The sequence below is a fragment of the Solenopsis invicta genome, chromosome 16 (assembly GCF_016802725.1).
Source record: "Solenopsis invicta isolate M01_SB chromosome 16, UNIL_Sinv_3.0, whole genome shotgun sequence".
In the NCBI taxonomy this organism is placed as follows: domain Eukaryota; kingdom Metazoa; phylum Arthropoda; class Insecta; order Hymenoptera; family Formicidae; genus Solenopsis; species Solenopsis invicta.
The window spans coordinates 3903157-3915717 of NC_052679.1; the positions used below are offsets into that span (position 1 = coordinate 3903157).

Genomic DNA, 12561 nt, shown 5'->3' on the forward strand with positions numbered 1-12561 from the left:
GATAAGTACCCGAGATAAAGGACTGTCTTAGAATAAAGGACGTCACTGTACTTATATTTCATATTGCTTACATTTTCTCTCTTTTTCTTATTTTCTTCTTTTTTAAGAAAATCCTTATTCCTTCTCGAGGAAACTTTTGAAACGAAACAATTCTTATACTTTCCATAATTTAATTTGCAGTTGGAAATCTGATCGATCTGGACTGAAAGAAATTAATTCCAGAGAGAAAATGTCATTGAAATTTTTTCTCAAGGCTTTTTTTCAAAATTCAAGTGCAAATTCTATGGATACACCGTGTTGAGAATTAACGACGACGTATAAAAATATTTACTTACCTGATTACCGAAGACACCAATGCCGCAGGCGCGACTGACTTCGTTGTCCCCGAACCATACCGCGGCTATCCTGGCTGGAATGGACAAAATGCAGGTTTGGCTGATCGCCACCACAGTTTGACCGATAAACGTAACCCAGAAGCGATCGGGAGCCACGCTGAGCACCTTTATCCAGGAACCTAGAGCGGTCCCGAGAGATCCAACGATCACCGTAGTTCTGAGGCCCTAAAATTCCACCCGTTCTCCCATACATACGTCTGTTTGCACAGATGTTAACGAGTAGGAATATCTACGATAGTGTGTAATAAAATGTTATTTGTTCGGGCGTCACTCGGGAGAGATGTGACTTTACAAAAAAAAGAGATATTCCTACTCCAAACTCTTGCTTCATCATCTGCAAGATTACGTGAAATCTAGCTATCTCTCTCAGACGATTTTATATCCATGTTACGGCGATAAACGTAAAACTGTCTATAAACGTACGAGATGCGTTCAGTGGCATTCAGATAAGATGCTACATTCGGCACGTGTACTACAAAAATTCTTAATAAACCACGCGATCTCTACTTGCCATTCGCTACTAAAAAAAAAAAATCAAGAAAATTAAGACATTCAACTTTTCAAGGCTGAATTGCCTGGTAATCCCGAGAATTGAATACGCGAGAGAAATTCGTAGCCAAGGGAACGCGCGATAGTTTTCCGAGATATCGTACACGGAACTTTCCGCTATTCCATTCAGGAATATTCCAGCCTCTCCCATATTCCAATCCTGTCGTTAACGCGACTTTTACTTACAAAGTTATTAAGCAGATAACTGGCGGGGAATATCAACGGTATGTACGTTATCATGTATATCATGCTCGTCATGTCCACTGTATAATCCAAAACGTTGTAATACTTCGTCGTAATATTCGTGATAATACTATATTGAATCCACTGCATAGCGTTGCTGGCGCTGTACACCACGAAGAGTACGAGGATCAGCCATCGTCTCTTATACACTTTGATCTCCTGCAATCAGAGGTATCCGTTCTTTCGATTTCTCGTCACCCACCACCAGACGTCTCAACATCGCGCAATCTTGATATCCTCGGTCTTTCACTCTATATTTTATATTTTCGGTCGAAAGAGCGAAGACTGAGGATTAATGTTAAATATTATATATTGAAAGTGAACGCTAAATTATGAACGTATTGAGTTAATACACGCTATTAGCGGTAAAAGTGACATCAAAGCGTTTTGTAATGCAGTTTCCACGTGAAAGGAATTATATTGACTTTAATTCTCACGGCGTTACGCCTCTCTGGGATAGAAGTCCATTAAATTTTTTTCAAATATCGAACTTGAGAGTAAAATTGCATAAAGGACATACGACTGAGTATCGTCACTTTAGTAATCTGGGATTTCAATGGTAAGACTGCTAAAATTTATCGTGCCAACTCAAAGCGAGGACCGATGTTCGATGTTACCTCGAGATTCGATTGTTCTCTTTCGTAACACCGTTCGTGATTCTTATTCATTCCACAATATAAAATTATTCACCTGCATCGGTTGCATGTTGCAATCACCGAGGGCTCCACTCATTTTCAACTAATAGCGGTGTCCGCAACTTCCGTCAAGCTTTAGCGCCAAACTTCGTCACGATCATTAACATCGAGTAATATTAACGAGATTGATTAAATCGAGCAGAGGAGTATCATCGGGAGACGAACCGAGGTAGTCCTTTCCCTTTTTAGTGAGGCCGCTTTCCCTAAAATCCAAACAAACGTCCATCTCACTTCTTCCATCTTCTACCCCTCGGACCTCCGATGAAGACGAAATTCAGGTATCGATGAAAGAAGAATTTGAAAAGTCGAACGTGAAATAATGTTGATGTATTTGGATGGAAGTTTCGTTAACATCTCTCTTTCTGAGGAGCGTGTATTCACGTCAATTGCGTTGCATGGAAGCAACGTTGCGAAATTGCATTAGAATTCAATCGGTGGAATTCCATTTGCGAATTCACGAGTAACTTGCCGTTATAATTATGGCGGGTTACAGTATTGGTAATTAGGACTTAATGATCTGAAATAAGCTATTGCGATCTCATAATTATCTCGCAGGAATGCGTGTGTGCGTTTGAGTGGCTCTTTGTATTTAACTGAACGCGCGTTTAATAACATCAAGATTCGAATGAGTTAATCGGGGCACTGAGGATTATATATACAGAATAAAATGGATTTGCATCAGAAATTGAATTCTCTTTTGACAACTTTGATTTCAAATTAATATTATGTTCCAGTTCTAACCGTGTCACATTGATATTCTAATCGAGAAACGGATAAGATTAAATTATATGTTGATCAATCGCGAAGATACATTTTATTCTCTGAAAAGTCTAGATATCTCCCTCCCATAAAATACTTTCTCAATCAACATGTAGTGATATTGTAATTTGAGCGTTACCTTCACATTAAAACGTTTTAAAATATTTTCCAATATTTAAATATACAGCAGCATAATTTAATATCTTCATTTATACATTCTAACGCACGAAGCAAAACTAAATATAGAAATATTTTGTTACATTATTACTAATGTGAATATTAACTTCTCTAATGATTAATTAAACAATACTAAAGGACGAGTGAAATTATATAAAAGAGGATGATGAAGGTTATATAATATGAATAAATGGAAGATCGAGATCACATATATAAAATATAAGATATATCTAAAAAAATTTCAGAAATTTATTAATAAACGTTCAGAATTCTCGATTTTTTACGATCACGCGAGCAATAAAAATATATATCTCAGTATAATACGATATTAATTAAGGAGAGTAATGTCATTTTTAATAAATAATGTAAATCGTATGTAGTTATAATTTATTATTTATTCAATAATTTAATTACCATTATTCTTTTTCTCTCTCTTTTTCTCTCTTTGATAATCGTCTGCTTTTTTTTTAATTCCTTTGTCGAAGAACCAATTCTTTGATTCTGAGATAGATTAATACGGCATAGAGTTCAACCGCATATAACGAAATAAACGTAACAAAAAATTAACGGATTAGGATCGGAAGCACTTCTTCATCCGCTGTCTCATTGAATTACGATCTTTTCCCAGAGAGATTATTGGGACATTTCTTACGAGAAAAAGTCTTTGTTAGAAGCAAGTGATGTTCGAATCGCTTTATCTACATTTTTTAAATCAAAACCAGTTAGCTTCTTTTTGAGAAAAAAATTAAATAAGTGGACGACTATTATAAAAAATAATGGCGATTATATACTGAATAAAACTTGTGTTAAAAAAGATTACTTGATGTTGACATTATTTGTAAAAAGGACATTACTTTCCAGTCTTCCTAGTACAGTTTATAAATATATAAACTTGAGTGCAACAAGTTCAATCGAAATGGTCGAGGATGTCTAGTTTAACCCTTTACGGCATTACATTTTTAACAAAATTTGATACTCGGAAGATTTCTGAGATCATTGATTTCGAATCCCAAATCCGAATTTAAAAATTTAAAAAATTTGTAAAAATTGTAAAAGAAACTGAACATAGAAAAGTGACATATGGATATGTCACTATGCCGCAAAGGGTTAAAGTATTCAATTACCTTACACACGTTCAGCCCGTCCCCTCGCAACTATCAAACACAGAATCAAGTGACACTCGATTACTTGACCAGAACGGAAGTCAATCTCGCCGACTCACGATCGTACCTTCGTCGTGTCACCGCACATTATGAATCTCCCGCGGCGCGATCCAATCTCGCGAAATGCTTTTCCGTAAAGACGGTAGGCGACAAGATTACATCGCCCGTCACGCCTCGTTGCCGGTGTCCCGATAATAACGCGGACGATAAAACGCGGAGCAGTTCGCTCGTTGTCGCGATGCGCCGGACGTTGACTAAATGTATCGCGGGACTCGCGGGAGCATCTAGCCTACCACCGTTCGCCAAACGTCCCTTGTCCATCGTCCCCCGCCGTTTCACATCGCGTCGTCACGCACGTGAAAATATTTGCGCACACAGCCGAGTCGCACGCGGACGTTACGCGCGCGCCTATCAATGACGGTATCAGTTGACGAATGCGCCGTCGCAATGCTAGTCGTTCACGGGTGCCGGGCGGAATCGTCCCACCGATGCCATCGCCATCAGCTGCGGAGAGACGCTGTATAGCAGATGCTTTTCGCGAAATCGCGAGAAATGTGGCGTTACGCCAAGATTCCGCAACTCTGTGTCGAATCCCTGGCGACGCAATTTTGAGAAGTAACGCGACAACGGAAAGTCTAGTTCAAGAAATTAAGGTCTATTAAACCTCCGTATCTTCTTCCGATCTGTGTGTCCAATTGTGACGGAGCATCGGGTTACGTAAATCCCCGGGAAAATCCGGGATCTGCGGGGGCGGGGGAATGTCAACGTTTATGGAAATGATTTCACGTGTTCGTCGATGATCCGCATGCATATGTTATTCTGTAATTAAACACCGCGCAGACTCAAGAGATTTATCACGAGATAATAGATGCTTTTTCTAATCACACCGCGTGTCATTGAACTTCTTATGCGTGCAATAACAGCGACATTTGCATAATCCTGTATCGCGAAAGGAATTATTGAACGAATAACGACAGTATATTTTTCATTCTCGATCTTTGTCAATGGACTCCAGATAAGCTTTATTAGCGAATTCAATTGGAACGCGCTCGTGCGCACTGGTGCGCATTACAGCCGTCATACACGAATCGGCATAAAGATAATATTTTTAATATAAATACATAATCGGATTAGAAAAAAACCGTCAAGTCCTCAATATATTTTATTGTGCCGTTAATAAAATGTATATTTTTTTTTCATTCCACGCATTTGCATTTCACTTTTGCATTTAGACTATATCAGTGTGCAACAGCTTTAGTATGCATCAGTGCGCAATAGTGTAGTGTCCAATCAAATTCGAGAGATGTAAAAATTTACATCATGGAATTTTTGTCGAAAACGGAAACCCGGCACGAAAAACACGGATGTCATATACGATTGAGCAAACAAAATGCCATTGATGTTAAATGTTAATCTTGTACGCGGATAAACGATGAATCACTGCGAAAAGGACGTGCGAAGAAACGCGCGCGTATAAATTTCCAATCTCTCACGGTTATCTTCCGATGACCCGATTTCTTTTCGATACGTATGGGGCTACTGTGCAAGACTTATCGACATTTTGAAGTCACGGTCAAATATCAAGTAGCTTTAGTAAGTTGCGTCACAACTTGTAATTGTTTATTTAATAATAACTTTTATTTAATAATAACTTGAGTGAAATGAATGAGATAACTGTAGAAAATAAAATAAAGCGATAGCACACCAATCAGGCAGCATTAAAAGGTCACGTTGCAGCAGATACACCTACGCACTTGATATGTTTTGCACGAACTAATGCACGAGGCTAATATTAAATATTAATTAAGCCCTATATTAAATTAATCTTATTAATTCAATTTAATTTAAGTAAATTAATTTTATTTGATTAAATAATTTTAAAATTAACTTATTAACATTAAATTAAATTAAATTAATAAGATTAAATTAATTAACGTGTATATTAACAAAAGTGTTTGAACAAGGTTGAAGACAATTAGCTTGTTCAGTACCTATGAGAGTAACATGTTAAACGAAATTGCGCAATTAATATAATGGAATTTCTTTAAATACTCTCCAGCAATTGCTGATACACTGAGGAGAAAATTTCCGTGCTCATTCGCATTTTTGAGAAATGCCAATAAAAGCGGTAACGATAACTAATAACAGTAGCCAGAAGCACTATGAGCAGACCGCTGTCTTATCAGCCACATGCAACCGCACAAGATAACAGCATACGTATACATTTCAGACTGGTCACAGTCGTCGCTTCGAGTTTCGCAGTCTAAAAAGAGGCCTTGTTTTATGATAATACCTTGGGACTCGAGTCGCGAAAACATAATCACGATATTATATACAAATGTCTGAAAGACAACAAGCACTTCTTGTTGCTGGGAGTGAAATCGGTATAATCGAGTTTCCTTGGAGCGAGTTCTATAAGAAATAAATTACCTTGGTTCTTACGCCTATTGTGATATCTATTATCTTATGTGATTGTTTCATTTCAATATGCCCCATGTCGCATTATAATTTTGATTAGAAAGCTCTAATGAATTAGAAAGCAGAATGTAGCGTGACCGTGAGATCTGGTTTTCTGTATTTTCGTGCATTAAACTCCCATCATTCTATACCGATTTCAATTTCCTTCAGCTTTTGGTTTTACCTGATGAAACCGCTTAGGGAAGGCTGAATCGTTGAATGGAGTTTCTAAATCGGATTCTGATCCCTTTTCAACTTCCATTGCCACTAGCACTCAGAAATTCACTCAAAATGCAAGTTCAGTTTCAACCAAGAAACGTCAAGAACTGGAAGATTGTCAAGTAAACGGATTCCAATATCCCGATTACGATGGCGACAACTTTTTCCGTTCGTCGATTTCCGAATATCGTTTTTTTTTCTCAATCCGTAAAAAAGAATGGTGCGTATGCGAAATGCGATCGCCACGATCGAATGAAAATCGCCTGAAGGTCTTTCTTTCGACTCGTATTATGGACTATAAAATCGAGACGGAAAACGCGGAATGCGAACACAGAACGAAGCTCTGCGAGAGCCAGTTAGGCAACTAATGAAGGCCAGGGATTGAGTGATATCGCTTCGCGTAAGAATGGTAAAAACATGTGATAATTTACTATCGTGTAATTAACATAAGAATACAAATGTTATGTACACATTCGGAGAACAGACATTGTTTATTAATTATCGTTCGTTATTCCTTTCTATTTCTTACTATACAGCTGTCCCAGGCTCGTTGTGACATCCGTTCAAGGCAAATTTCTGAGATCACCGAGACGATAATATCAAAATGTCGCAATAGTTCCCAAGTGAAAAAGGAGTGGCGAATTAAAATTCGAAATCGCGCCCTCAGGTATGGCACATCGCACAGTAGTGAAAGTGAATGCAAAATCAATATGAAAAATAAGATTCATATTTGAGATATAAGATATTTCTTTATCGTGCAATGTGCCATATCTGAGTGCGCAAATTTCGGACGGAGATTGAGATTCTCCAATTTTAAATCCTTCTCAATTACAAATTATTGTAGCCTCGAATTTTCGACTCCCAATGATCCCGGGAATGATCTGTCATTAACGAGTGTCACGATAAGTATGGGACACCCTGTATAAAAAAGGAACGAACGCGTAGAGCGAGAGTGCGATGTTATTTCTTTCAATTTTTTGCTTCCTAAAGTAACTGTGTTAAGATGTTTTAATTCTTTTGATTCTTAAGTGATTAGAAATTGATAAGCGAACCGTCAACGCCGCGTAAGATTTATTCTTATGATTATATAATGCATGTTAAGATTGACTTTTTAACGAACTCTTCCAGAATTAAAATATGCATTTTACCACGCACGCCAAGTTCCACGTAATGAATTATTTAATTAGGGACGTAAAATATGATGGTTATATGAACATTTAAATTAATATTATTTAGATTTACAAAAAAGTGTGTGTGTGTGTGTGTGTGTGTGTGTGTGTTTGTGTTATATTAAAGTAGTGTTACGTTAATTAATTACGGGAATAATAAATAAAAAATTATTACGGAAGAAGCACATTGCACCAAGAAGCATTGTATGAAGCATTAGCAAGACATCTATCAAATAATCATCCCGAGATAACATGCTATTATCATGATGAACTCGTATTCTGTTATGCGAACGATCTACTAACGCGATAATACGATGTATATTTTCACACGTTATAACAGCGCATCGTTAACAATGTCATTTTATATTTTATCAACTCAACCGACAATGCAAGTATCATACATCAGATATAGAGAAAAATGAAGTATTATAGCGAAAATATCTGTCATTAGTAAAGGAATCTATGCCGCGTTTATTTACTTTTACATCAACAGCTCGAGATGCGACATATCAGCATATCTTTGTCTTCAAACAACATTAGACAATGTTTAGACGAAGAATTAAAGAAACAATCTTAATGTTAACAATTTAAAAAAGTCAAGAATCAAATTCTTTGTCCCGTATCTGTAATTATTTCAAATAAGCGAACACATCGTTGGAGCTTTGATAAGAAAAACAACGTTAAAAAATATTGCGTCTCCGAACAAAAGCAACTAGGAGTATCTGATAAAGAGGAATAAATTGAACGGAGAATTTTTAATATGGTGACGTCTTGATAAGCGAAGTATTTTCTTGAAAGCCATATCTTTACAAGTACACTAAGATAGCTGTTACGTAAATATTATTTAAAGTTTAAGAACTTGCTCAAAAAGTGCAATAAAGTATATTGGATGTTTTCCATTTAGTTGCATAAGTCGACACGAGCATACACTATCTTTGTTACTCATTAAATACCACGAAAGACAACGCTGCTTGACTTATGTCACTGGAAAGCATCCATTATATAAGTACGAAAATATCTTTAGCACATATTCAAAACCATGATACTTAATCCAATAATGAATTCTAGAATAAATAGCTGGACATTCGACATTCAATTGCGTCTAACAGCAAGATGCGTCGCACATGCACTAATGCTAATAACCAAGATCATCAATAATTATGCTAAAAATTAGAAGTCTCTGTTTTTTTATTCAATTTGTGATATTGCTCTTCCTGTCGTCTTGCAATACATGTATACGAATGTGCGTCTCTACACGGCCGGCGACCGGCGGACTGCAGATCACATTACGTCGACGAAAATGATGTGTTTGGGGTCCTGAAATGCGGCGGCGTCTAGGGATCTCGACAGGTGGAAACGCGTCACTGAAACTCACGTGCTCCCCGCGTCACGATGAGGCAATTGTCGCGTATTGTGTGAGTCGGGAAAAACGAGCTCTCCCAACTCGTGGTGAGACCGTTCGCGGGACCGCGAAGAGGTTTGATTTCAGTCGGGCCTTATCGCGAGCACGGGACGGATACGGACAGATACGGACGCGATACGTGAGTGCAACTCTTGCGCAATTTTTCGCGCGGAGAAGAGAGCGGCTGCGCTTTCGTGTGTGTGTTTTTGAAATAGAGAACGCTCTCGCCTTCTCCTCCTCGTGGGAGATATAAATCGCGCGAGGAAGACTTCACGTGGATAAAGTGGAAGTGCAACGTAAATTGGGAGATGTAAAGTACATTTTGGGAATAGGAAAACGGGACGAGATTGCAAATTTATGGTAAAAAGTTGGGAAAATTTTTTATGAATATCTGTGAATGATTTTACTAGATTCCTTCCTCTCAAATTTGAATTATGAATGTAAAATGTTAATTCTATTATAATTTCATAAATGTATGTAGAAAACGAGATTGCACTCGTAACTTGATATAAAAAATAATTTTTAAAAATATTAAATTTTGTTAAATAAAATTATAATAAAATAAGAATATAGCTATAGCAGTAGTCGAGAAGATTTTATTCCACTCTTTCTTCATTTGTCTTTAAAGTATAAAACATTTATACACAATACCAGTCAAAAGTGTAGTATCTTTAAGCTTTTGATAGTAGAACGTCATACATTACGTAAGATGCACGTGCTACCATGTGTCTGTTGTAAAGTTTTAGCGCATTCGATTTATTTTGGTGAAACGCTCAAATAACCTAAAGGTGATATAGTTTTGGCCGATACTGTAAATTGAAAAATTAAAACATTTATAAATGTCGAGAGAAAGAGAGAGAGGAGTTCAAAATTATTAAATATTTTAATTAATTGCGTAATTTTTCCATCACGTTGGATTCTTGAACTCGGCTAATATTGATATCGGAAGGGGACATTTTTAACACTTCTATTCAGTATCAAAGGTCACGGGAAATCAATAAGAATTGAATATATGAATGGTATACCGTTCTTTAAAAATAGACGTACATAGTTTTAATTATCGAAAGTAGAAACGCTGTTCTCTCCGCATTTAGCGTTACCTGTATACAATTTTTTTTGTTGCTATCCAGAAAATTTGCTAAAAATCGTTCTAATAATCAAATATATTATATATTATATATAATCTAAAAGTAATCCAATATCTATTAGTACTTTTCAATATTTCAATATAGTTCAATATTTTTATATAAGTCTTGCGAGAAACAGATATAATTTTAAAGATCTAAAACTTTCACGGAATAAATATCTATGTTAATTTATTTTAATATATTTTTTAAATTATCGAAAAAAAAACAAAGAATCTTATGCATTTTAATAAAATATTAAAAGATTTCACATGAATATATGAATGAAATTATATATACATATATAAACACGAGCATCCAAGGATTGTTACATAAAGGTAAAAGCAATACCATTATTCTCTCTCCAATTAATAAATAAAAATTATAGATTAGATTAACTCTTTGCGGTTCAAATTATTTTTCATAAATGAGCGATCAAAGATTTTTTTTCAAACATCCTCAATTCAATGTGAACGAATAAATTAGAAAATTTTTATTATTTAGAGAATTTATATACTAAAGATAAAAAGATAAAAAACAATTATAAACGTTCTAAAGATTAGAATTTATCAATTAAAATAATACATTAATTTAAATATTTGGAAAAATATATATGAATGATTTATTGCAAAGCATCATGTCAAGTCCAATTCAAGGAAAGAGTTAAATTAAATACGAGAGTCACATTTAATCTGACAGAAATTGCGAAGGAACAAATTTTACAAAGCGTACTTCCAACGAGCACTTGCGTATAATAAATTGCAATTCAGGTGAAGTAATAAGATTTTCCAAGATACGTCCTTGCTCGAGCTTGACGCGACGATGCTAATCGCCCCAGAATGATTCTGCGTACTCCACGATTCGAGCGATTGCCATCGATTATATATCGATACACGTAATATCATATCACAAAAGGCGTAGCTGAACAGTTGATTAAAGTGCGTATTTCCAGTCGCATCGAAGTACTTCCTTGTGTTAAAGAAATCATTGTTCTCGCACGAAGAGGGATACTCGGCCGAAAAATCATTCAACGAAACAAACATGATGATCTCTCCTAGCATGAGTTTATTGGCGGCTACCGGAGTGGCTGGCATTTTTCTTTTCATCGGTCTTCGATCGAGGTAAGAGCGCAAAAACATTCTGAAGATTATCAATTGTTTCCTAGAATTTTATCTTGTTACCCTTTGACATTTTTTGCCGCGATACACTCGTTGATTGCTCTGATTTGTTTTCTCGTTCTATTTCCGGAGGAAAAGATAATTTATAAAAATAGGTTGGCACACAAAGTATAATGATTCGATATTTTTAAATCTTCTGGTCCTTTTGCAATCTTGAGATTATTAATTTTTTTAGATTCTTAAATCTAGATTTTTCAGAAATCTAAACGTTCGAAGTAGATTGGCAGCAGGTTATATTTAAATACTCACATACGTAAGTTCCTGAATTCTGAAAGACTTTGAATTTCACGATACGTCAATATTATTAAATCTATTCTTTTTTTATTACTAAAACACCAAAAAAAATTTTAATATCTAAAGTTGTCGACTTTTCGGAAAGAGCAAAATTTTCAGAAACATTTTTTCTAGAACAATACAAACATTTGTATAGTTCTTTCATATTTATTATTTTAATATGAAATATTATTTTTAACTGTGTCGCAATAATAGCTATCGAAATTCCAGAATTATCAATGATGAGATTTATATTTATCAGACCTCATCGTATCAATGTCCAAGTTATTTTTTTACAATTCTCCGAAAAAAAACCGGTGCTGTATTGCGATAATCTCGGCGGTACGCCATTGTCATTGCGACTGTAACGCATAAAATATTTGCGATCGCATTCCGAATGATTTAAGCTTTATTTTTCACACAATTACATTTTCCGCGTTTAAAAAAAAACAAATGTCACACTTATTCGAAGTAGAAACATTAAGATTTCATTTATATTTTTCACCTCGACGAATAGTCTTATCAGTAGACCAGTGAAGATAAGCGAAGTTTGACAATATCTGACTATTACCGCTTTGCAATTGTTTGGGATCGTTCGCGACGCAACAAAAACCGGAACGGTTTGTATCGCTAATTTAAAATCGCGACAGATTTATTAATTCACGGCAGATCGATACTTATCGCCCGTGTTGGTATTCTAAGATAACGTAGCATTGTGTCGGCTGTGACCCAGATTAAAAATTGATTCCTCTCGCGTC

General features: G+C 35.8%; 2 protein-coding genes across 8 annotated transcripts in view; one reads left to right on the forward strand and one right to left on the reverse strand.

Moving 5' to 3' along the window:
• Positions 1-12561, forward strand: part of LOC105203022 — a 163926-nt gene that overhangs the window by 108572 nt on the left and 42793 nt on the right. For 2 of the 4 annotated variants that reach the window (XM_011171752.3, XM_011171743.3), the window contains exon 1: positions 11334-11473. The exons of 1 other annotated variant lie outside the window; for it this stretch is intronic. In XM_011171752.3, the coding sequence (XP_011170054.2) occupies positions 11394-11473 (80 nt within the window). In that variant the 5' untranslated portion in view covers positions 11334-11393. Of the gene's footprint in view, positions 1-11029; positions 11474-12561 lie in introns of those variants that run through there. One more of the 4 variants, XM_011171735.3, reaches the window with a different exon arrangement.
• LOC105203062 (uncharacterized MFS-type transporter C09D4.1) overlaps positions 1-12561 on the reverse strand; it is a 63860-nt gene that overhangs the window by 6229 nt on the left and 45070 nt on the right. Inside the window, exons 1-4 of one of the 4 annotated variants that reach the window (XM_011171826.3) lie at positions 4049-4336; positions 1878-2085; positions 1131-1346; positions 336-560 (exon numbers count right to left, since the gene is read on the reverse strand). In XM_011171826.3, coding sequence (XP_011170128.1) covers positions 336-560; positions 1131-1346; positions 1878-1919 — 483 coding nt within the window. In that variant the 5' untranslated portion in view covers positions 1920-2085; positions 4049-4336. Of the gene's footprint in view, positions 1-335; positions 561-1130; positions 1347-1877; positions 2086-3942; positions 4337-6622; positions 7018-12561 lie in introns of those variants that run through there. The other 3 variants (XM_011171817.3, XM_011171808.3, XM_011171833.3) reach the window with 3 other exon arrangements.